Source organism: Humulus lupulus, chromosome X, assembly GCF_963169125.1.
Source record: "Humulus lupulus chromosome X, drHumLupu1.1, whole genome shotgun sequence".
Classification (NCBI taxonomy): domain Eukaryota; kingdom Viridiplantae; phylum Streptophyta; class Magnoliopsida; order Rosales; family Cannabaceae; genus Humulus; species Humulus lupulus.
The window spans coordinates 140,460,516-140,486,487 of NC_084802.1; the positions used below are offsets into that span (position 1 = coordinate 140,460,516).

The window sequence follows — 25,972 nt, forward strand, 5'->3', positions numbered from 1 at the left end:
TTCCCTTTCGTGATTTTGCATAAATTCAGCAAGTCACGAATGACCATAACCAAAAATATGTTCTCCTGCCGAAGCAAACCAACATAAAAAATATGAAGGGCAAACATTGACCTCCAGAACATGAATGTTTCTTATGCATTTGATGATGCAAACACATTATCAAGAAACAGGTATAACATTTTAATAAATAAATAAATAATTTTAAAAAGAAAAAACCTATTCAGACCCACATATTTTCCCAAATGAGAGGGGCATGTAATAGTGATCTCTAGGTTCTACATCAAGATCCCTAACACCACATGACAGCATCTGCATCATACAAGAAGAATATACAGCATAAGATAGAATTTAAAATGAAAATAATATATAACACAATCAAATGACACATTTTCTCTGCAAGTGTCTAACAAGATAGAAACAAGGTGTTCCATTATAATTATACATGCAGAAAATAATTTCAATTGAATGGCCAATAAAAGAAATTCCCCACTCATATTTTTCCTCAAACTATTCACTATCAGCAGCCCCCAAGCTGCAGCCACATGACTTGAAAGAAATTTCCACTCAAAATAGGTCACATCATAACAGAAATATTATTAGACATAAATATAAATAAAAACTATAGCTAACACAAGCTTGTACTAACTTTGGTACAAATAGAAAACATGAAAAATATTTCAATACATTTACTACTTTATTTTCCATAAACCCATACCAGCTTTTCCGTGTCCTCGTGATCAAGATGTGACAAATATATCAAAGTCTCCCTCATGATCTGCAACAATAATAGACCATAGAAATTTGGTTAACGAAAGTTGCCATAATAAATAAGAGTTCAAGCAATTTTATACCTTAATTCCCTTTATTACATCCTCAAGAGTAATAACCTGTAACAGAGACAAAAAAAATAAGTCTGGATTAATAAAAAAAATGTTTTGCAACTGTTAATCAGAACACAAAACAGTAGCACCACCAAATTGCATTATTTAACTTTTTTATTTCTGTATTAGTAATTTATTTCCCTTTTGTAGAATAAATAAAAGAGATCATGTTGGACTTCACATTAATCAATATCTAAAACCAAAGTTAAAAATAATCACCTCAATTAAAGTAAGTCCAAATGGCTCAATGAAGGCTGGATTTATGAAAACACCCTACCAAAACAGAGATACTCAAATCAGGTTGAAAAACATACCTCCTAGATAAAATAAGTGATAGATTTCAGGGACACACGCACACATATGATATGTACCTTTGTTTTTGCTGCTAGACGATAGATTTCAGGGACATCAAATTGCTTATGACGCTTAGGATATGCAACTTGACCATATAGATCATATTTGTCAATCAACTTAAGAATTGAAAGAAGCACAGAGCTATTTGTGCTAGGCATTTCGTCAATATTGTCACGGTTTCCCATTATTAGCGTCTGTATCAATAGGAAAACAAAAAGTGAGATTGCAAGGAAGTCATGTAAAACTATTGTATTTAAAGAAGAAGTTATGTAACAGGAAATAAAAATTCTAAAAATTACACACGATATAGATAACAGGAAGCCATTAAACCAGTAACTTGTATGCCATTACACAAGTTCAAATTATAAGAATAAATAAAAGTGAGATCAAGAAAAAGCTCAATATGGAATATAATAATATTTTCTAGTTATAAATTAAAACAGATAAGCTGGTAAAACTATATAAAAAACAAGTTCAAATGGTAAATTAGTCATTGAACACTAACCGATGCCCCGGCCAAAAATGCTGTTGGATTTCTTACTCCAAGGGAAAATCGTTCAACTACAGACCATATAAATGAACAACCATGTTACAATATCCATAATATGGATTAGTTTTTATCAAACAATGTCAAGGATGAAAAGAATTGAGATCTCACCAAAACCAATGAGATTGCCATATTTTTGAACAACACGAGTTATGCTCAAAGCTTTCTCTTTTCCAATCCCTAACTGCAGTCACCATCAAGATTAGAATACATTATTAATGTAATAGAAGTTGAAACCAACCAGAACTAACCTTTGAACAAACATCATCAGATGCCCCAGACTGCTTGAAAAGCTTTCCAAAATAAAATGGTATCAAGTCACTAATGCACACTCCCCTAATAACTATACAGTGTCAGATTGATTTTTCAATATAAGAATATCACCTAATTGAATTAGGAAGCTAACCAGTACACCCAAAAAATCGTCAATGTTATGTATCCAGCATTCCTAGAAAAGGACTCAGCAAGAGACTTCCATGACCCATCCAAAGTTAGCATCCTTCCTATAGATATGCCAACCTAAATCATTTACTATAAATATGAATTCAGGCATACAATGGAACCATGAAACACACAAATTTTACTAAAAGGAGCAAGAAAATTTCTTGAGCTTGTGAAACAGAAGTACCAGAACAGAAGACAAACCCAGATATTTAAAGCTTCTTCACTAATGAAAAGACCACAAGCAGCAGCCATAAGCAGCCAAATGTAAATCTACCTACAATGAGATTAAAGTGAGATTAACCCCATATTTCAAAAGTGCAAGACTTAGTGAGGTGTCAGGTTTCTATTGCTTCTGTGTTGTGCCCAGTCTGTGAGCAGGTGGAGGAAACGCATCAACACCTTTTCTTTGATTGCTAGTTTTCCCAACAAGTTTGGGCTTTGCTCAAAGGGTGGCTGGGTTCTGGTATTTGGCCTCTTCAGTATGTTGGCTGGAAAGAGTGGTTAGATAGGAAGCCTAAGAGTTTTCTACACAGCTTTTCTATTGTTGTTTTGGCTGCTGCGGTTTATGGTGTGTGGTTTAATAGGAACTCTTGCATTTTTTTCTTTCTGTTCCTATACTCCTTTGTATATAGTGAGGTTGATTAAGCAGGCTGTGAAGTATAGATTGAATGGTAGGCTGAGTCAAAAAGTCCTAAGGCAGAATTGTTCTCTAGCTGCTCTTATTAAATGTCTATAATCTGTTAGCCTTTTGAGTTGGTTTTGAACTGGTTGTATTTGTTTGTTTTGGTGCAATATATTCCTTTTTTCATCAAAAATAAATAAAAAAACTTGACACATGATTTTTAACAACTTCAATTAGTGCCTGAACAAATCAATATATGGGAATGAGCATACATAAGAAGCAAAAATAATTATATAAATATGACTCATTGAGATTCATCCATACTTATTAAGATATATAGTAGGGATTTTGATTCCAAACAAGAACAAACAGTGACTATTTAAGAAAAATGCTCAACCTGAAGCTAAGAACACACATGTATGTATATATAAATCATCCAACTAATCCCCAACAACCCATAAATCATTTACTTGTATTAAAGCTGTTTGTTGAAGTAAGAACTAAATAAATTGATAAGATAAGTATATTTGTTCAAGTAAAACTGAAAGAACCCCAAAAAAATTAAACACCAACTCTAATGAATGAAAGCTAAGGAAGAAAGAGCTTACCCCACAGCTCAACAACATTTTCCAATTTCTAAAAACAAAATCTGAAATAGAATTGAATAGAGAGAAGTTAGGGCAAGAGATTGAAATAAAATAGAAAGATTCAGATTTTACCCAAAATTGCAGAAAAAAAAGATGAGAGACTTGGATTTCTAAGAGAAAAATCTAAAATGACAGAGAGTAATCTATATTCATAATTCTACTTTGGTTAGGAGTGCCCAGCAAGAGTAATAGTTGCACACTTAATTGCTACATTGTACCTAAAGAGATGAAATGATAAAAGAAAAATTATGCGAGGCATAAAGAGTATAAGCAAGGGAAAATGATTTCACAGCACAATAAGATTAAAACAAGAGGAATTATGTATATGTATAAGACAATGTACAGACATGGGTTTCACAAGTCTATTAAAAGTAGGGATAAGTATATTGTTGGTTCAATAACAAACATAGAAAGCTAGATCAAGGTTATATGTACAGAGAAGATTCACTTCATCATGGTGAGCTCTATTAATAAATCAAGTTCAAACAAACACTCAATTGAAATTTGTAATGTGTCTTGACAAAAATTGATTGGCTCGGACAATATTCAATATTCAAATTTATTACTTACATAAACTATATTCAATTGTATAAAATTCCCGGTCATGACGACATATATATTTATTTTATTCATCATTTATAATTTGTATGTTCATCCCAAATCATAAATCTACCATGTTCATTACCAATCCTACAGTGGACTATGGTATTTTTAGCCCTTTTCTTTGTTTTTTCTGTTCTGCATCACAAAGAAATCTATGGCTCATGGCATAGAAGTTTATCTGCTCAGTAATCTAAAAGAAAGAAATGCTACTATATATATATATGTATATGTGTTGTATGCACACAGGTTTTGTTATTTCTCTAGCTTTGAATATAATATAAAAAAAAAAAAGAAATCAGATTATAAATCACCCTAGAAGTTCACCCTATATTTATATATTGATTATATGAAATTTGTATAAAAAAAAACTCACCTCACAAAGATGTTCTTGCTTCCAGCAGGGGAGAATCATTATGTGAGGCAGAGATAGACGAGACAACCAGAAAAATGACCTCCGTTGTGTCCTCCGGAAGCTCTCACCGACGTCGTGTGCTCCAGAGAAATAACTGAAAAATGCACATTAATAGCAGATGGCATCGAATGGTAGAAATAACTGACCAGACATTCTCATTTTTTCCATGGGCATCGGTTATAATCCAATGTCTTCTAAGAAGTAGGATAGGGCGTTCTGAGTTATTGGTAATTCGTATTCTGTATGCAAAGAAATAGCGACCCTTTGAAGGCTGACTCCGGCCCTCAATATCCACACACCTCACTTGAACCATGATTCCCTGAAAAATCATAGGTTTCAAATTTAATATTTAACATTGATGAAATAATCTTATCACTTATGTTAGAAGCTTATCAAGTCTGTCTAATTATAGGAGTAATTCATTAGAAAACAATCAAACATCACTTTAACTTGCTCCAACATCCAACATACAAAATCATAAATATACTTATTATTAAAAATCCTCCCCAAACTAAGGAGAATTGAAATGGATAATCTTGAAGTTAAAATAGGAGTTAGAAGCTAGATAAACCAAATATAAGCAGCAACGTTAATATTATATTAAAAAATGATTGAAATACTAATAAAAATCTAATGATTTGATGAAGCATAAGTTCACAACAGTACCAAGGTTGTTGCATCACTTGAGCATTTCAAAAGAGAGTGGGGCGCAATTTCTCTCAGCTCATCGCGATAGTTAGTTGCATCCTGAGAATAAGTTTGAAATGTCAGAATCTGCTATATAGTTAACTGATTTCTGAACTAAATAAAGCAACATACCAAAAATAATAAGAATAAAGAAAGAATGAATAGTGGTGCGCCGTCAACAGTCAAGAGAGGAAAACAAAATAATTAAGAAGAGAAACCAAACAAACAATAAAGAGGAAATTAACTTCAGCATCATCTCACAACTGTTTTGAATCCTCACCAACAGCAAAACAACTTAGCAACAATCTCTATCCTTCTAATTCTCCTCACGCCTCTCCAAAAATTTACTTCAACACTGCATAGATCAATAAACAAAAGCAACAAAGCCTGTTTTACTGGCAGGGAAAACACTATCTTTAATGTGAAACCAACTATTGGTTTAGTAGTATCAGTGCACACAGAAACATAAAATACCAGGTCCAAGACTTTCATATGGGCATAAATGAAAGTTACAATGCATCCTAGCTTTTTCCCATTTCACTCTAAATTTTTCATCTTTTCTCAACTTCTGAACCAAAAGCACATGTACTACAAACAAAAAAGTTATTTTAGGGAAAAAAGCTTAAGTTTGTACATCTTTTAAACTTCTTGATTCCCCCTAATCCCATAATCGATTTTAAACGTTTAGATGTCGCTATTAGCTCAAAATCTCCATTCTTAAGGAAAAAGGGAAAAGATACCGACACAACCAACAATAAGAAAAACGTAAATTACATTAAGAAAAATAATAGCTCTGTATAAAACTACTAATTTGGATCGAAAAACTACTATTCTATTTTCAAACCCAACGAAATAATTAAGTAGAAACTAATAATTTGAATCCTAAAAGAATAAGCTTTTTCGAAGGGAGCAGGTGATTTACCTTGAACCTTTCATCTGCAACTGCCTCCTTAATCAACCTTCTTAGTCACAAAATCGGCTCCTCTTCTTCGAATAACTTCAACAAGTCGTGAATCCTCCCAGCCTCTTCATAGTCCTATAACTTCCAAAACATATAAATACATAACTCTCTGATTGGCATCTGATAAAATCCTAATAGAAAGAGTGGAGAATACCCCAAACCCTGACCTCAGATTTTGCCGCCACTTCCATTTGGTGCTTCAACAGAGCATAAGTTTGGCTCTGAGAAAGAAATGAGCTAGACTTGGTACTCGAACTCGAGCTCGAGCTCGGACTCCGACTTCTTCCTCCGCCATTGGCATCCCTATCCGAAGAACTCGCCGTAATCCTACAACCCTTCCAATTCGAATCTCCGCCTCCATAAACAAACCTTCTCATCCCGAAATCCAATTCTGAGACGCCATACCTACCTCGACCCGACGGCATACACCTCGTTGCCGTCGCCTTACCGTTAAAATCAGCGATGAATGACGTTTGGGCTCAACTATTCGGACTAAACAAGATGAAGGGGAATGGGTTGGAAGCTCAAAGATGAAGGGTCTCGGCCTAAGGGAGAGAGGGAAGAGATTGAGAGAGATTAAGGATTCAGACTGAGAGAACAAGAGAATAGAGAGAATAGAGAAAACCCTTCTTCATTTTTTATTTTGCTTTTTTATTTGTGAAGTAAAATTTCATTTGGCGCCTATTACTTTTCATTTGGCCCCGATACTGTCCGTGTATTTTTTTTTTTGGCATGTATTAATAGCACTTCTAAAGTTATGTAAGATTTTGCCGTAATATTTGGTCAAAAATGTAGTAGTGAAAGTTGAAGGAACTGAAGATTCAGTTGCAAGAATTACTGGATTCGGGATTCATTAGACTGAGTTCTTCACTGTGGGATGCTCCAATGTTCTTCGTCAAGAAGAAGGATGGATCTTTAAGGATGTGTATTGACTGCAGAGAGTTGAACAAGTTGACTATTAAGAACAAGTACCCACTACCTAGGATCGACGACTTGTTTGATCAACTACAAGGGAAGGCAGTGTTCTCTAAGATTGACCTTCGGTCAGGCTACCACCAGTTAAGGATTAAAGAGGATGACATACCAAAGACTACTTTCCGCATGAGGTATGGACACTATGAATTCTTGATTATGTCTTTTGGATGAGCCAACGCCTCATCAACCTTTATGGACTTGATGAATAGGTTCTTCAAGGATTATCTAGACAAGTTTGTGATCATATTCATTAACGACATACTGGTGTACTCCCAGTCAGAGACAGAGCACGAGCAACATCTCGCCCGGTATTACAGCAGTTGAGAGTGTTAGGAACAAGTTTCCTAATGCACAGCGAAATGGTGGTGGGGTTGGCCCAGTGTACAACAAAAGTTTTGTAACATATTTAAACTACCTTTAAATATGCGGATCCATTAGTTTACATACATTAATTATAACCAAGATAAGGATAGAAATCATACTCTTGAAGCCTATCAAGTGTCCTTGCTATCTTTTCGTAATAAGAACGATCTTTCTATCCAAGCTGCTCCCAGGTACTCACACCAAGATCTTCCACAGCGTTCTCTACACCTTAAGAAGTGTGTGGGCACTTAGAGAATAAATGATGGTTAATTTCTGATTCTACTTGATGTACTCAACACATGAGATCAAGAGAAAAGGCCTGAGATTGGTTCTTTATCTTTTCAGGGAGAGGTAGAAAAGTAACGTTCTTTTATTATTCAGATCGAAAGACTTCTTCTTTCTATTTTCTGATAAGTCTTACTTAAATAGAAAATATTTTAAAAAATAAATCTTTAACCAATTTACAATTTATCATTTAATTTATTAATTATCTCATTAATGAAAATATCCAAAAACTAATTTTTTTGAATCTTCCATTAATTAATTAATTAAATAAATAAAATTGAAAAATTTATCCCTGAAAATCATGCAGTACACGCTACACACAGTCCATGGATTGTGTGTGGTCGTGTACCACCCTTAATTTTAGGGATATTTGATTTTTCTATTTTTATTTAATTATTTATTCAAACTACCTAGTTAAAATAAATCTAACAACCTAATAACTAATTCAAATTTAAATTAAATATCTTTTTAACTAATTATCAAATATAATTAATTATTTGAATAAATATCTACTTTAAATTCAAATCTAGTTTGAACTTATCAAATTATTATCTCTCACTCAAATAAAGATAATTAATTAATTCTACCAATTAATTAAAATCAATACAAATTTCGAAAATTAAATATTTAATTAATTATAATTTCGAAAATTATAATTAATTAATTTTGTTGATTACAACTAATTTGTAATTAATGAATTAATCACTGTTATCATATAATTACATATTTGGCCCGAATAACAAATTTCTTCTTAAATATGTCTTTTAACCATTTTTCCTTTATATCAACTCTTACCTTGAATAGTGTTGATAAAGCCGCTGTAGGGACCTATGGACCTATAATTCAAAGCTCCAATAAATTTATGATTATTAATTAAACTCTTTAATTAAATAATCTTAATTTATTAATCTCATGATTATTCCACTATAAATATGAGACTGTACTCTTGTAATTATAGATCTTTCATTTACTGAGTACTTTATAACAATAAAGTGTCCATTGGTATAATCATTACATACAAATTAACCCTCTAATAATGGTTCATAATTAATCGGGAATAAAATTACCGTTTTACCCCTTTAATTATCTCTTGTTTCCTTAAGTACCATTGACTTTTCTAGTGAAGGTTAATTCATAACTAAATTATGAATTTGAGCTCAATAACCTTTCAGTCCCAAAAGTCAACCCTTAAGAGAACCATTATTCAATCTCTTGCGAGAAGGTATAGATTCCATATTTGTATACTATGTCCCCAGCCATTTACACTAATGAGTTCCCAAAACAAAAGTTTCTAGCCTAATCATTCTGACAGACCCTAACGAGTGAATCAAAGAACTCATATAACATAAACAAGAGTTCATAGTAACTTCAAGATTAAGATCTATTTGTATATGATCATTAGTTGATATATTTAATTAATACTTCGAAACGGTATTTAACTAAGTATTAATAAACGTATCTGGTCCAATTATATATATTCTCTAATATATAAAGTACCTCCACTAAAGTGTCCTACTACACTAGTGATCCAGATCTAGATCACATGTATTCATAATACTAGTGGACCGTACTTGCAGTAATTATTCTAAAGATTCCATAACTTTATTTTACTGCGAACTATTCAAGTTCATTTATCTCGAACACAATCCTCCCATACCAATACGTGTTTGAGATCACATATATGAACTTAGGAATTTTTCTGATATTTACATAATATTATCACAGAATAATATAGTCCATAAAATATATGCATAACAAATTCAATTTATTTATTTATTTCTTAAAACAATGTCTACTACATATGCTTTCAGGGCACAATTCCCAACAGTGAGAGCATAGGTTTTATGCTAAGTTCAGCAAGTGTGAGTTTTGGTTACCCCAAGTAACATTTCTAGGTCATATTGTCACCAAGGAGGGGATTTTAGTGGACCCAAGTAAGATTGAGGCAGTGAGGGATTGACCCAGGGCAAGCAGTGTACCAGAGGATAGAAGCTTTTTGGGATTGGCAGGGTATTATCGGCAATTCATCGAGGGATTGACTGAACTGGCATGTAAGAAGACTAAGTATATATGGACAAACAGGTGTGAGAAAAGTTTCAAAGAGTTTAAGCGGTGATTGATTACCACTCCAGTATTAAGTCTACCATCAGACAATGAGAAGTTTGTAGTCTATTGTGATGCTTTGAGACAGGGTTTGGGGTGTGTACTGATGCAAGATGGAAAGGTAATAGCCTATGCGTCGACATAGTTGAAGGAGTACGAGCAGAGGTATCCCACACATGATATGGAATTGGCAGCGGTGGTATTTGCACTTAAGGTTTGGAGGCATTATTTATATGGCGAGAAGTGTGAAATATACACCGACCATAAGAGTTTGAAGTACTTCTTTTCTCAAAAGGATTTGAATAAGCGCCAGAGTCATTGGCTGGAATTGGTAAACGATTACGATTGTGACATTTTGTACCATCCTGGGAAGGCCAATGTGGTGGCTGATGCATTGAGTCGGAAGGGCCCAGGACAGTTGTTCAGTTCGAGGCAGATATTAGATAAGTTAGCCGAAGAGATGACTAGAGCAGGTATTGAGCTAGTAGTTGGACAGCTAGCCAATATCACTCTTCAATCCACACTTATTGAGAGGATCAAGGAGGCACAAGGGGAGGATCCCCAATTCAAAGAGCACAAAGAGGGTGGCTTTGCCAGAGCGGCTAAAGACTTTTCTATTTTGGAGATGGGATTATTGAAGTACAAAGGCTGAATTTGCAATCTGATGGATTCTGGTATCCAGTGAGAGATTTTAGATGAGTCTCATACCACTCCCTATTCTTTACATCCGGGTACAACGAAGATGTACCAAGATTTGAGAACTCTGTATTGGTGTCCAAGAATGAAGAGGGATGTGGTGGATTATGTGGCCAAATGTTTGACTTGTCAGCAGGCAAAGGTTGAACATCAGAGGTCAGCAGGGTTGTTGCAGCCTCTAGGGATTCCAGAGTGGAAATGGGAGGATATCACCATGGACTTTGTGGTTGGATTACCGAAGACCGTGGGACAACATGATTCAGTGTGTGTGATTTTGAATAGGTATACCAAGTCCGCCCACTTTTGTCTATTATGACAACTTATACTGTGGAGCAGTATGTTGAATTGTATGTGAAGGAAATCGTGCGACTACATGGGGCTCCGAGGTCGATAGTATCCGATAAGGACCCCACTTTCACCTCCAAGTTTTGGGAGAGCCTGAAGAAGGCTATGGGCACACAATAGTGGTTTAGTACCACTTATCATCCTCAGACGGATGGACAACCTGAGAGAACGACTCAGATACTGGTGGATATGTTTCGAGCTTGCATACTGGATTTTCGGGGATCTTGGAGTAAGTATCTCCCTTTAATTGAGTTTTCGTATAATAACATTTATCAGGCGACTATCGGAGTGGCTCCATATGAGATGTTATATGGAAGGAAGTGCAGATCACCCATCATTTGGGATGAGACGTGTGAGAGGAGGTATCTAGGTCTTGAGGTTGTTCAGAGGACCAATGAAGTGATTGAGAAGATTAGAGCTCGAATGCTCGCCTCCCAAAGTCACCAAAAGAGTTATTCAGACTTGAGATGAAGGAGCGTAGAGTTTCAAGTCGGTGACCATGTATTTCTCAGAGTTTCTCCCTTGAGAGGGGTGAAGCAGTTTGGAGTAAGGGGCAAGTTGAGTCCTAGGTTTATGGGCCCTTTTGAGATTCTGGAACGAGTTGGAGAGGTAGCTTATAGATTGGCGATGCCTCCAGCTCTATCAGGGATTCACAATGTGTTTCATTTATCCATGCTCCAGAAGTATGTATCAGATTCTACGCATGTGCTAAGTTATGAGAACTTGGAGCAGGATCAGGATTTATCATATGTGGAGAAGCCAGTTCAGATTCTCAACCAAAAGGATAAAGTCTCGCGGAGCAAGACCATCTCCTTAGTGAAAGTGTTGTGGAGGAACAACAAAGTGGAGGAGGAAACTTGGGAACTTAAGACAGATAAGCGGGAATAGTATCCCGAGTTATTCAGGTAATTTCGAGGATGAAATTTCTGTGAGGAGGGGATAGTTGTAGCGTCCCAAATTTGCTAATAAGGCTTAGGGTCTTGATTAGCATGCTGGGAGGGAAATAATTGATTTAATTATGTTAATATGTGAATTGAATGATAATGTGATTAGAAATGCATGTTTAGGTGAATTAAATATGCATGTGGGCCCTATTTGGCTATTAGGGGCATATTTGTAAGTTTAGCCCGTTGAGGGCATAAATCTAATATTTGTGTATATTTTGATTGATACCACGAGTTAGTGGTGATATACTTGTGATGTGCGATCCGAGATGATCCTAGGGAGCAGTTTAGCTAGATAGTCACAACAGCGTCGAATACCCATCTCGGGAGGAGCCTAGGGGTATTTTAGGAAGAAAATTGGTGTTCAGGATTTACCGGGTAACGGGTAGTAGTTTAGTAATGATTTGGACATGTCGGGATTAAAAGGGGATTTATAGGAATAATCAAGGACTTAACAGGTTGTGGCATATGACGAAATTTCCCTTAGAGGCACTTGAGGATTTGGATAGACTTAAGGGGGTAATTTGGACATTTGGCTAAGGGATATATATGTTTATTTTGGATGTTGAGACTTTAGAAGAAAGAAGAAGGAAAAGAAACAATAAGAACTTTCAGCTCACCCTCTCTCCCTCATGTTCTTTTCTCTCCCTCTCATGGAGCATGAGGAATTTGAAGAAACTTGAAGATCCTAGGCTGAAGAATTAAGGGGTCATAGTTGTTGTGCTTAAGGGGAACTATTTTGGGGAGGAGATATGTAACGCCCCAAAATTACCTAATAAAGCTTAGGGCCTTGATTAGGGGGCCAGGATGGCAATACACGGAATTATATGTTTATTTAATATATTTGATTGTGATTATGTGAGATATATGATAATATAACTAGTTGTGCATGTTTAGGGGTATTAAATATGCATGTGGGTCCATTTCTTATTAGAAGGGCAACTTTCGTAATTTGGCCCATTATGGGCATAATTGTATATATATGTGTGTGCATATATGTGATATATGTGTGAGACCACATTATTATGTGGGTCTATTTGAGTTACTCGGCACGAGACGATCTCTGGGAGTAGGTTAGCGGGAAAGTCACAACGAGACCCAATACCTGACTCGGGGCGACTCAAGAAGTATTTTGGGTATTTGGTATTTAATTGGGTTATCAGGTAATGGGAATGCATAATTGGGGATATGTTGGGAGTTAGTGAGTTTAGGAGGGAATATTGGGAAATTTGACCATTTCGCCCTAGGGGACATTTTTGGTACCCCGAGCCTCGGGATTAGCTTAAGTGAAACTTAAGCCTTAGGAAACAAAAGGAACAACGAAACACTCAAACACTGAACCGACTCTTTCTCTCTCTTCCTCTCATCTTCTCAAAACTTCTTTAAGCTGGTTTTGAAGAGTAAAGAAGGATTTTGGCTAGAGACCAAAGAATTGAAGGCTTGAGATTGGGATTTAGATAGCTTGTGGATAGGGGATCATCATCAAAGCTAAGGTAAAAATTTAATCTATGTGTTTAACTGGTTTATGTAAGAATTTGTAGCTGTTTTTGAGGTGTTTTTGAAACTTATAGCTCAAGAGTTGAATTTGGTGCTTTGATGAGTTTTATAACTAGATTTTTGTTGGGTTCTGCTTCTGGGAAGATATTAGAACTGTTGTGGTGATTGAATAGTGGTTTTCGGGTAAAATTGGGATAGTTTAGGTAGGATTTGACTGTTGGAAAATGAAGAAAATCTGAGATCGTTGGGCCAAGTCGCAGCGACTCAGCCGAACCCGAGGCCCTGGGAGGCCTCTGTGTGGGAGGTGCGCCGTGACCCTCTTGGGTAGGTTGCACCCCGCGTCTCTTTGGCAGAAGGGGGAGGGTTTCAGATCAGAGGTGTAATGCCCTACTACCTTAGAGCCGTTACTAAGTGAGTTTAAAATGTGCATTTAACTTGCAAATCAAGACTTTAGGTCAAAGTGTAACTAAACTGTAATAAAATCACATAATTTGAAAATAAGGTCATTCATTGAAATTATAAAGCATTTAACATTTGGGATCCCAAAATACTGTTTATAAATATTTATAACTCAAAATATGATTAAAGTCAACAAAACGACAAAATATGACTTAGCACAAAACATCTCCCAAAAATACCCCTGCCTGTGGCAGGCAGGCAGGCCAAACATGTACGCGTCGTTTCACACTCTCCGTACTCATGGTTGGTCGGCTTTCCCCTTGCCCTTACCTGCACCACAGAGGACTCGTGAGCCAAAGCCCAGCAAGAAAACTCCACACAAATAAATAACATGTGCATATCAATCATTCAGCATATAACAGATCCGCCAACAGGCTAAACACATATGGCCATGCCGTCCTAGGCGCTTTACCAGGCCCTGGGTTCGCGGTCTACACAGTGAGGATATCGCAGGTATCCTTTTGTAATGACCCAACTATTTCTAAGACCTTGGACCATTAAAACTACTAGACTTAGTTCTACTTTGAAGAAAACATACATAAGAAATAATAATAACTTTATTAAAATTCCAAAGTAAATATTACAAAATATAATGTAAAATATGGTATGGGTACCCATTGTTTAAAACATAAAAATATTGTTTGATAAAACATAAAACATAAACTTTAAATACTAATTGCGGAATTACATCAAAACATAATTTAAAAGACTAAAATAAACGTCATCCTCGATCGATACACAATCCACTCAGTCTGTTCATCCTCAACACACATGCCAAGCTTCCAAGAATCCTTCCGCCCTCCATATTTAATTTCCTGCATCACACTAAAAATAAAGGAATGAGCCTAATTCCCAGCAAGGAAAACCTACTAAAAACATACATCACATACATGAGCATAAAACTACATCATATACTATAAAACATAATACTATCAAACACATACATAATAAATCATAAGCATACACTAAAAACATATGACTATAACAACATATATCATAAACATAATCATATGACTATAAAGACCTATACCATATAAGACTACACTATTAATGGCCATTAAGACATGTGATAAACCATCTACGTCCCTTGTCTAATATATGAGGTAGGTTAGATCACATGAAAGTATATGATAACCCATCTAGGTCCCTTATCTAATATCTAAGGTAGGGTAGATCACATGATAGTATATGATAACCCATCTAGGTCCCCTGTCTAATATCTGAGGTAGGGTAAATCATAACTATAAACATAAAAATGATAAACACTAGGGCACTAAGCAACTATGAGCCCCAGATAAACATAGCATAGTGTACTATAGAATAAACATATTATACATAAACATACACATAAGCATATAGAAACTATCCTATTTTCCTTACCAAAACCGGGATATGAGAACAAATGCGGGACTTGGAACACTCTATAAACCAACAATAAAAATGGTGAGTATTTCTAAAAGAAATAGATGAAAGGAATAGAACTAAACCACCAAGAGAAACTTACCAAAAAGACACCTTAAGTTTAAAGAACTTAAAAACCTAACCACAAAACCATAACAAAAGTTAGAACCTGAATGAAAACTAAAGAAACTAAGGAATCAAACAGAATTGAACTTAAGAATAAGGGTACCTTAGTTGACCTTATGGATTGGTCTAACTCCAATACTGAAATACTCTAATCCTCACTTCCCAAGTGTTTGATAAAGCTTAAGAATGGTAAAGCTTTTTTCCTTTCCCACCCAAGTGTATCACTCTTATGTTCTCACTAACACCTTGGAGTATGATCACAGCTAAAGAGTGAGGAGAAGGGCTGGGTTCTAAGTCCTATTTATAGGGTTCTAGGAATAAAAATCTTCTTTTTCGCTTTGAATAAAAATAATGAATTTAATTGAAAATATTTGAATATTCTTCAGTCAAAGGCTTAGGACTTGGTCAAATTATTCAGAGAGAGGTTGAAGGAGTCAAAGCTTGATTTTTAAAATAAAAATAATAAATAGAATCCTAACTTCTAACTCCCTAAATCTCGTAACTCTAAACTCACATGCAGTAAAATCAACATAACTAGAGTTTTAAGACTCCAATTTAGACCATCTTTATACCATTAGAAAGCTAATTCAATTATCTACAACTTTTGTGAAATACTATTTTTCTAAATGCATAATATAACTAGGTCAAAAATAGGTCAGAAGTTACAGTACCCTAAAGTTACGAGAAAATCTAGTTAATTATCTAAATAACAACCTAATCCACAAATTAACAAGATTGTGACAAATGTCATGCTCCTAATGGTCTTGGAAGATTCTAGAGCTTTCTTGAACTTTCTTTTATTTAAACTATAATTAAATCCTTAAATAAACATGCACACGACAAGTGTCATGATCTTATTAATTCTATCTAAACCTTAGGAATAACCATGCTCATGACAAGTGTCATATTCTTAATGACTATCTAAACCTTAGGTTATAATAATTATCATATTAATAACCAGCAATATTAATCATACCTTATGATATAATTAATATTCTTAAACTATAGGTTAAACTTATAAAATCCATAACTATTGCTAGGAGTTTCCAACTAAGTCCCGGTTTGAACCAAAATCCACAAAATCTAACATACTACAAACTAATACTAGATATTGCTACTACTACTACTATCTAACTAGCTAAGTAAAATTCTGGGACTCTACAATTCTCCCCTACTTAAAAGAATTTCGTCCCCGAAATTTACTTATCAAACAATTCTGAATACCGATCTAACATGTCTTCCTCCAACTCCCACATTGCCTCCCGTTCAGAACTATTTCTCCATAGGACTTTGACTATCGGAAAACTCTTAGACCATAATTCTTTCATCCCTCTATCTAGGATGTTAACTAATCATTCCTCATAAGTCAAGTCTTTCTGTAGTGCTATCGTATCATATTTGAGGACATGAGATGGGTCTGACACATATCTACACAGCATCGAGATGTGGAACACATTGTGACTATCTGCTAAAGCTGGCGGTAGGGCTAATCTATATGCAACTGCTCCCACTTTGTCCAATATCTCAAAAGGACCTATAAACCTGAGACTAAGCTTGCCTTTCTTCCCGAACCGCTTCACACCTTTCATAGGAGATATTCTTAAGAAAACTTGATCTCTAACTTTGAATTCCACATCACGCCGCTTGGCATCCGCATAAATTTTCTAATGGCTTTGAGCAGCGAGCAAACGCTTTATAATCAGCGCTACTACATCCTTAGCTCCTCTAACAGCTTCAGGTCCAAGTAGTTGCCTTTCTCCTACCTCGTTCTAATGCAACGGTGATCGACCCTTATTCCATAAATTAGCTTGTAGGGTGCCATCCTGATTGTTGATTGGTAGCTATTGTTGTAGGAAAATTCTATCAGCGGCAAATACTTAGTCCAAGATCTCGATGTAAACACCGATCCTCTATCGAATACTATTGTCTTAGAGATTCTATGTAGTCGTACTATTTCATGGACTTAAACGTTTGTGTATTGATCTGTTGTGTACGAAGTCTTAATAGATAGGAAATGAACTAACTTGGTTAATCTATCTATTACTATCCAAGTCGAATCATGTTGCTTACTTGTTCGTGGCAAACCCGTCACGAAATCTATGGCTATATCATCCCATTTCCATTTTGGAATGCTAAGTGGTTGCAATAAGCCTACAGGTCGCTGATGTTTTGCTTTCACTTGTTGGCATACCAAGCATTTAGACACATACTCTGCTATATCTTTCTTCATTCCTAGCCACAAATATAACACTTTAAGGTCGTGAGTCATCTTGGTCAACCCTGGGTGAACTAAGTATGGTGTATTCTGCACTTCTTCTAAAATCGTCATCTTAATCCCTTGATCATTTGGCACGCATACCCGATCCTTATATCTTAATAACCCTTGACTTGATATTGAGAAATCTGTGGCCTTCCCTTTTCTAACTGCATCCATATGTGCTACTAATGTGTCATCATGCAATTGCCCATTCCGTATATCTTCTAACAAGCTTGACTGGATGGACCAGTTCGTCAGGTTACCAATGACTACTTCTATTCCAGCATTGATCAGCTCCTGTTGTAGCAGCTTTTCTATTCCAGCTAATAATGCTAGACTTCCGTAATTCCTCCTAGTTAGCATATCAACAACTAGGTTTGTCTTGAGGCTTAGGCTATCACCTTATCATTCTACATCAGCACACAACCCAATCATTGCTTCGACGCATCGCAATAGACTACAAACTTATTATTGGGTGTTGGTACACAAAGTACTGGTGCTGAGCATAACTTATCCTTAAGCAACTAGAAACTCTCTTCACACTTATCCGTCCAGTTGAACCTTTGCTGCTTTTGGGTCAGGTTGGTAAGCGGAGTCGCTGTCTTAGAAAATCCCTCTACAAACCTCCGATAATAACTTGCTAATCCCGGAAGAATTCTTACCTCAGACGTGTTCTTTGGTCTTGGCCAATCCTTTACAGCCTCTACCTTAGATGGGTCTACTGGAACTCCTTCCTTGGATACTATGTGCTCGAGGAACGTTACTTGCGAAAGCCAAAATTCGCACTTCTTGAACTTGGCGTAAAGCTAATGCTCCTTTAGTCGCAGCAAGATCAACCTTAAATGTTTCTCATGCTCGACTTTATCCTTTGAGTACACCAAGATAACGTCAATGAATACTACGACAAATTTATCCAAGTAGTCCTTAAAGACCTTATTCATTAAATCCATAAACGTGGCTGGAGCATTGGTAAGACCAAAAGACATAACTAGAAACTCATAATGTCCATAACGAGTTCTAAAAGCTGTCTTGGGAATATCCTCTTCCTGTACCTTGAGCTGATGATACCCGGAGCATAGATCAATCTTTGAAAACACGGTCACTCCTCAGAGTTGATCAAACAAGTTGTCAATCCGGGATAGCGGGTACTTATTCTTAATTGTCACCTTATTCAGCTCGCGATAATCTATACACATATGCATACTTCCATCCTTCTTCTTCACAAATAGAACCGATGCTCCCCATAGCGAATGGCTCGGTTCCCGGTACTATTTCGATTGTGAAGTCTATCTCCCGTGTCAGCGGCAATCCTGCTAGTTGCTAGGAAATACCTCTAGGAATTCCTTTACAATGTGGAAGTCTCCAACTTTTAGTGGTGTTTCCTTTACCACATCTGTAACATTGGCTAATAATGCATGACATCCTTTTTCTATCTTCCTCTGAGCTTTGAGATATGAAATAAGCAGCGTATGTAGTCCTAAATTTTTTCCCATATAGCATCATTTTTTACCGTCAGGAGTCTCGGACATCACTTGCTTACGTCTGCTATCGATGGTTGCGACATGCCTTGCTAGCCCGTCCATGCCTAAGATCATGTCGAAGTCTTTGATCTCTCGTACTATCAGGTCTCCCTCTAGTTCTACGTCCTCAATTTTGATCGGTACGCTTCGTACTATCCGTGATGATAGGACTATTTTACCCGAAGGCAACTATGTCACAAACCTAGTTCTACAAGGTTTGTCTAATTTCTCTATCATTCCTAACGAGATATACGAGTATGTTGCTCTCAAATCAAGCGATACTAGAACATATACTATCGAGGATAGGAATCTGACCTGTAACTGCTTGTTAGTAGCATGGGCTCCTCCCTGGGTCAAGGCAAAGACTTTGGTGTGGAACCATTGCATTGTCCATTTTCTCCTCTTGCTTGAGCTGGGGACACTGCCTCCTTTGGTGACCTTCCTGACCATAGTTGAAGCATCCTTGATGTTTATTGGACATTCCCCAAGATGTTTCTTTTGGCACTTAGAGCATTGTGGGTATTCTACATAACCCGACTTATTGCCTTCGTTGATTATTCGTGCTCTATTATCACCATTAGCCTGCTTATCATCAGGATGCCTTCTATTTTGACCATTACTATTACTATTGCTATGCTGACGGCTGTTGTTGTGGTTGTTTCGACCATTCTAAGGTTGACCCTGTTGTTTAGGCTCAGGCTTACTAGCCTTCTCCTTACTAACATTCGCCTGAAGCCTTTCTACTTCTATTTCCGTTTCTAGAACATTGCATAGGTAGTATTTCCCAGTTTTGCTAGCTTAACCCCTAATTCAATCTTTGGTCTAAGTCCTCTAATGAACTTGGTCACCCTCATAAAGTCAGTTGGAACCCACTCTGGTGCAAACTTGGCTAATCTATTGAACTGCCGAGCATATTCTACTACCGTTAAGTTTCCCTACTTCAAACTAGCGAACTCCTCAACCCTTGTAGCGATGACTGCCGAGTTGTAATACTTCTTGTGGAACAACTCCACAAATCTTGTCCATATCATGGTGGCGACATCGTTAGTCTGGTGAACTAAGTCCCACCATATTCAAGCATCCTTCTTAAGCAGAGACGAAATGTAGGATATGCGGTCCGCGTTGCCAATATTCATATGCGCTACGATCGGCTCTACATTTCTGAGCCATTCTTCTGCCTCAAAGGGGTTTGTTGTCCCTTCAAAGTTTGGAGTGTGTTGCTTACAAAACCGCTCGTAGATTGGCTCCAAGTGCTGAGCTGGGTATGGCGCATAGTTCGCCATTGGCTGAGGCTGTGGTTGCGGTTGAGGCAGAGGCTGAGTCTGTTGTCGCTGTTGTTATAGTAATTCCTCCACTTGTTGTCGTAGCCAGACAATTTCTGCGGTGATGTCCATTGACGGCGGCGGTGTTGTCGCACTTTGATTAGTAGTAGTAGCGGTAGCACGCGCTTCTCTTCTGCGAACTAGAGGGGCTTCATTGCTCTCAGAAGCAGTGTTGGAGGCATTAGCGTTGTTGTGAGCAGATCTTCTGAGCGACATCTTCACCAAAAGTTCTAACAGACGAGAACATGTTAGAACTTACCCTAATAGGCTCTAAGGCAAAACTTAATCTAAGGAAACATAACTCGGACCTATTAATTTACGACTTCTTATGAAAATATATATGTGAGCCTTCTTTATAATTAGGGCGTGTTTCTAAACTTTAAAAAAAAAAAAAGCCATCTTTATTATTTTCTAAGTGTGTTTCTAATTATCCTATATGACTTAATTCTCAGGCTCGAAACTCATCGTTGTTCCAAAATTAATCATACTGAGGGAGGGTTGGGATCAATAATATTATTCCCACTACTATGGCCCCCTAACTCTCAATATAGAACCCGGTTCATTGATTTGTATCCACCCTCACTGAATTTGGTCATTATTTATTAAATTTATTATTTATTATGATTGTAAAAAAAAAATCAAACTCATACATGTCATTCAAAAATAACAATGATAAAAGTTTTCACTATATACAATCATAAATGGAAAGATAATAAATAAAATAAATAACGAAAAAAAAACTAATTTATAAATATTCTTAATGGAAAAATAAGGGCTAATACACATAATCATAACAACTATAACATAAAAACTTACATTGGCGGTTAGATTCGGAGCTTGAGCGTGTGTATCAAGGAGAACTTCATGTAAATGGATCGTTGCTCTGATATCAACTGTAATGACCCAATTATTTCTAAGACCTTGGACCATTAAAACTACTAGACTTAGTACTACTTTGAAGAAAACATACATAAGAAATAATAATAACTTTATTAAAATTCCAAAGTAAATATTACAAAATAGAATGTAAAATATGGTATGGGTACCCATTGTTTAAAACATAAAAACATTGTTTGATAAAACATAAAACATAAACTTTAAATACTAATTGCGGAATTACATCAAAACATAATTTAAAAGACTAAAATAAACGTCATCCTCGATCGATACACAATCCACTCAGTCTGTTCATCCTCAACACACATGCCAAGCTTCCAAGAATCCTTCCGTCCTCCATATTTAATTTCCTGCATCACACTAAAAATAAAAGAATGAGCCTAATGCCCAGCAAGGAAAACCTACTAAAAACATACATCACATGCATGAGCATAAAACTACATCATATACTATAAAACATAATACTATCTAAAACATGCATAATAAATCATAAGCATACACTAAAAACATATGACTATAAAAACATATATCATAAACATAATCATATGACTATAAAGATGTATACCATATAGGACTACACTATTAATGGCCATTAAGACATGTGATAAACCATCTACGTCCCTTGTCTAATATATGAGGTAGGTTAGATCACATGAAAGTATATGATAACCCATCTAGGTCCCATATCTAATATCTGAGGTAGGGTAGATCACATGATAGTATATGATAACCCATCTAGGTCCCCTGTCTAATATCTGAGGCAGGGTAAATCATAACTATAAACATAAAAATGATAAACACTAGGGCACTAAGCAACTATGAGCCCCAGATAAACATAACATAGTGTACTATAGCATAAACATATTATACATAAACATACACATAAGCATATAGAAACTATCCTATTTTCCTTACCAAAACCGGGATATGAGAACAAATGCGGGACTTGGAACACTCCTAAAACCAACAATAAAAATGGTGAGTATTTCTAAAGGAAAGAGATGAAAGGAATAGAACTAAACCACCAAGAGAAACTTACCGAAAAGACACCTTAAGTTTAATGAACTTAAAAACCTAACCACAAAACTATAAAAAAAGTTAGAACGTGAATGAAAACTAAAGAAACTAAGGAATCAAACAGAATTGAACTTAAGAATAAGGGTACCTTAGTTGACCTTATGGATTGGTCTAACTCCAATACTGAAATACTCTAATCCTCACTTCCCAAGTGTTTGATAAAGCTTAAGAATGGTAAAGCTTTTTTCCTTTCCCACCCAAGTTTTTCACTCTTATGTTCTCACTAACACCTTGGAGTATGATCATAGCTAAAGAGTGAGGAGAAGGGTTGGGTTCTAAGTCCTATTTATAGAGTTCTAGGAATAAAAATCTTCTTTCTCGCTTTGAATAAAAATAATGAATTTAATTGAAAATATTTGAATATTCTTCAATCAAAGGCTTAGGACTTGGTCAAATTATTCAGAGAGAGGTTGAAGGAGTCAAAGCTTGATTTTTAAAATAATAAAAACAAATAGAATCCTAACTTCTAACTCCCTAAATCTCGTAACTCTAAACTCACCTGCAGTAAAATCAACATAACTGAGCTGTAAGAATCCGATTTAGACCATCTTTATACCGTTAGAAAGCTAATTAAATTATCTATAACTTTCTTGAAATACTATTTTTCTAAATGCATAACATAACTGGGTCAAAAATAACTTGGAAGTTACAGTACCCTAAAGTTACGAGAAAATCTAATTAATTATATAAATAACAATCTAATCCACAAATTAACAAGATTGTGACAAATGTCATGCTCCTAATGGTCTTGGAGGATTCTAGAGCTTTCTTTTATTTAAACTATAATTAAATTCTTAAATAAACATGCACACGACAAGTGTCATGATCTTATTAATTCTATCTAAACCTTAGGAATAACCATGCTCATGACAAGTGTCATATTCTTATTGGCTTTGTCTAAACCTTAGGTTATAATAATTATCATATTAATAACTAGCAATATTAATCAAACCTTATGTTATAATTAATATTCTTAAACTATAGGTTAAACTCATAAAATCCATAACTATTGCTAGGAGTTTCCAACTAAGTCCCGGTTTGAACCAAAATCCACAAAATCTAACATACTGCAAACTAATACTAGATATTGCTACTACAACTATCTAACTAACTAACTAACTAAAATTTTGCGACTCTACACCTTTAGGGTCTCACCCTGGCAACTCGCACTCCGCGTGCTAAATGCTACTCCCGGCCCTTTGTCGTTCTCGGCCTTTGCCATTCATTCACATATATGCACACATAGCTTAATTAAAGAAATACTTAAACACGTATAAACATATTCAATGGGGCTACGCACTGCAACACAATCATATAGGGTCGTGCCCTGCAACACAAGCTATAGGGCCTGGCCCTGCTCTACGGGTACAACAGTTTTCTTACCTGTGTCCCGAGCTTCTTGAGCATCGAAATCCCGAGCACAGTCCTCTAACATGAGCCTTGCTGAAAACCTAGTCACAACACATACATAGCACTCTCATTACTAACCAATTCTTAATCATCCCTCGAAACCAATCCCGTGCTCTCGGGACCTCCCGTTTCCCCACACAAGGTGGCAAAAGTGTCCCGTTTCATATCTCTGGCGCATATTCAGATACTTCTAAGTAAAGAAGTACTTCAAACTCTTTTGGTCATAGTATATTTCGCACTTCTGCCCGTACAGATAATGTCTCCAAACCTTAAGTGAAAGTACCACCGCTGCTAACTCCAGATCATGCGTAGGATATCTCTGCTCGTATTACTTTAACTGTCTCGATGCATAGGCTATCACTTTTCCAGCTTGCATCAGCACACACCCTAAACCCTGTCTGGAAGCATCACAGTAAACCATAAACTTCTCATTATCTGTCAGCAGACTCAACACTGGAGCGGTGATCTGTCGCTGCTTCAATTCTTCGAAACTGTTCTCACACCTGTCTGTCCAAACATACTTAGTCTTCTTCCTTGTCATTTCGGTCAATGGTGTAGCTATCCTGGAGAACCCCTCAAAAAACCGCCGATAATACCCTGCCAATCCAAGAAAACTCCTAACTTCCGGAACACTGCTCGGTCTAGGCCAATCTCTCACTGCCTCAATCTTACTTGGGTCAACCAGAATCCCCTCCTTACTGACGATATGGCCCAGAAATGTGACTTGCGGTAGCCAAAACTCGCACTTGCTGAACTTAGCATATAGCTTATGCTCTCTTAACCGCTGCAATACCAAACGTAGATGATGCTCATGCTCTGACTTTGACTGAGAATATACCAGAATGTCGTCGATAAACACAATCACAAACTTATCTAGATAGTCCTTGAAAACCCTGTTCATCATGTCCATAAAATTTGCTGGGGAATTGGTTAATCCAAAGGACATAACCAGGAATTCATAGTGTCCATACCTCATGCGGAAAGAGATCTTTGGTATGTCCTACTCTTTAATCCTTAACTGAGGGTAACCTGATCGGAGGTCGATCTTAAAGAACACTATCTTCCCCTGTAACTAGTCAAACAAGTCGTCGATTCTAGGTAATGGGTACTTGTTCTTATGGTCAACTTGTTCAGCTCCCTGTATTCAATACACATCCTAAGAGATCCGTCCTTCTTCTTGACAAACAACACTGGAGCACCCCATGGCGAGAAACTCGGTCTGATGAACCCCAAATCCAGTAACTCCTGCAACTGAATCTTCATCTCCTTCAACTCCGCCGAAGACATTCTGTAAGGTGTCCTAGATACTGGCTCCGCCCCTGGCGGCAACTCCATAACAAACTCGATCTCCCGCCGAGGTGGAAACCCTAGCAGGTCTGTTGGAAATAAATCTGGAAACTCACATACCAATCTGGTCTCACCCGATCCAACCAACACAACCCTAGAGGTATCCAGAATGTTCGCTAGGAATCCTATGCAACCTTCCTACATCAAGTCGCTAGCCTTCAGCACTGAAATCATAGGTATCCGCGGTCCACTGACTGTCCCCACAAATACAAAGGGTACCTCCCCTAGAATCATATCGAAGTCATCCATCACTAACTCAATCAGATCCACTGACAATTCCCTACCATCTATCTCTACTGGCAATGCTTTAATCCATCTCCTATAGACTACCAGTTCCCCAGTTGGCAAAAAAGTCTGAAAACCCCTAGCATACAAATCACTAGGTCTACACAGCTGATCTATCACTCTAGTAGACACAAATGAATGGGAAGCCTCTGAATCAATCAATGGAGTAAAAGTAGAACCAGCGCTAGAAATCTGACATGTCACGACCGAGGGGCTAGCCTCCGCCTCAGTCTGAGTCAAGGTAAATACTCTGGCAGGAGCGAGACTGTCGCGCTGCTTCGGCTCCTATTTTCTGGCTTGTGGGTAGTCCTTCTTCAGATGATTTGCAATCCCACAGATAAAGCAGGCCCTGATCCTACACTCACAATGGTGTCGTCACTTGCACCAAGGACACACTGGAAAACTCCTCCAGTTGTCACCTCCGCCCTGACGGCCACCAAAAACACCTCATGCCCTCCTATCCGAGTTAGGAGGAATAAAAGAATCAGGGGCCTTTCTCTTATGT

General features: G+C 36.7%; 1 protein-coding gene, 2 long non-coding RNA genes and 1 pseudogene across 3 annotated transcripts in view; all 4 read right to left on the minus strand.

Moving 5' to 3' along the window:
• Positions 1-465: 465 nt before the first annotated feature.
• Positions 466-1,208, minus strand: LOC133806985 (uncharacterized). Its single transcript, XR_009879098.1, has 3 exons — positions 1,101-1,208; positions 852-887; positions 466-775 (listed from the first exon to the last, which is right to left on the minus strand). It is a non-coding gene; the product is annotated as an uncharacterized LOC133806985 (long non-coding RNA).
• A 517-nt stretch (positions 1,209-1,725) lies between these two features.
• Positions 1,726-4,101, minus strand: LOC133806322 (uncharacterized). The gene is made up of 6 exons (XM_062244439.1): positions 4,066-4,101; positions 2,428-2,496; positions 2,189-2,301; positions 2,034-2,118; positions 1,894-1,966; positions 1,726-1,796 (listed from the first exon to the last, which is right to left on the minus strand). The coding sequence occupies exons 1-6, from the start codon at positions 4,099-4,101 to the stop codon at positions 1,726-1,728; spliced, it is 447 nt and encodes a 148-aa protein (XP_062100423.1).
• A 105-nt stretch (positions 4,102-4,206) lies between these two features.
• Positions 4,207-6,583, minus strand: LOC133806323 (uncharacterized; annotated as a pseudogene).
• A 7,953-nt stretch (positions 6,584-14,536) lies between these two features.
• The window catches only part of LOC133804183 (uncharacterized), a 31,662-nt gene continuing 20,226 nt past the window's right edge, over positions 14,537-25,972 (minus strand). Inside the window, exon 3 of the long non-coding RNA XR_009878343.1 lies at positions 14,537-14,650. This is a non-coding gene — a long non-coding RNA (uncharacterized LOC133804183). The remainder of the gene's footprint in view (positions 14,651-25,972) is intronic.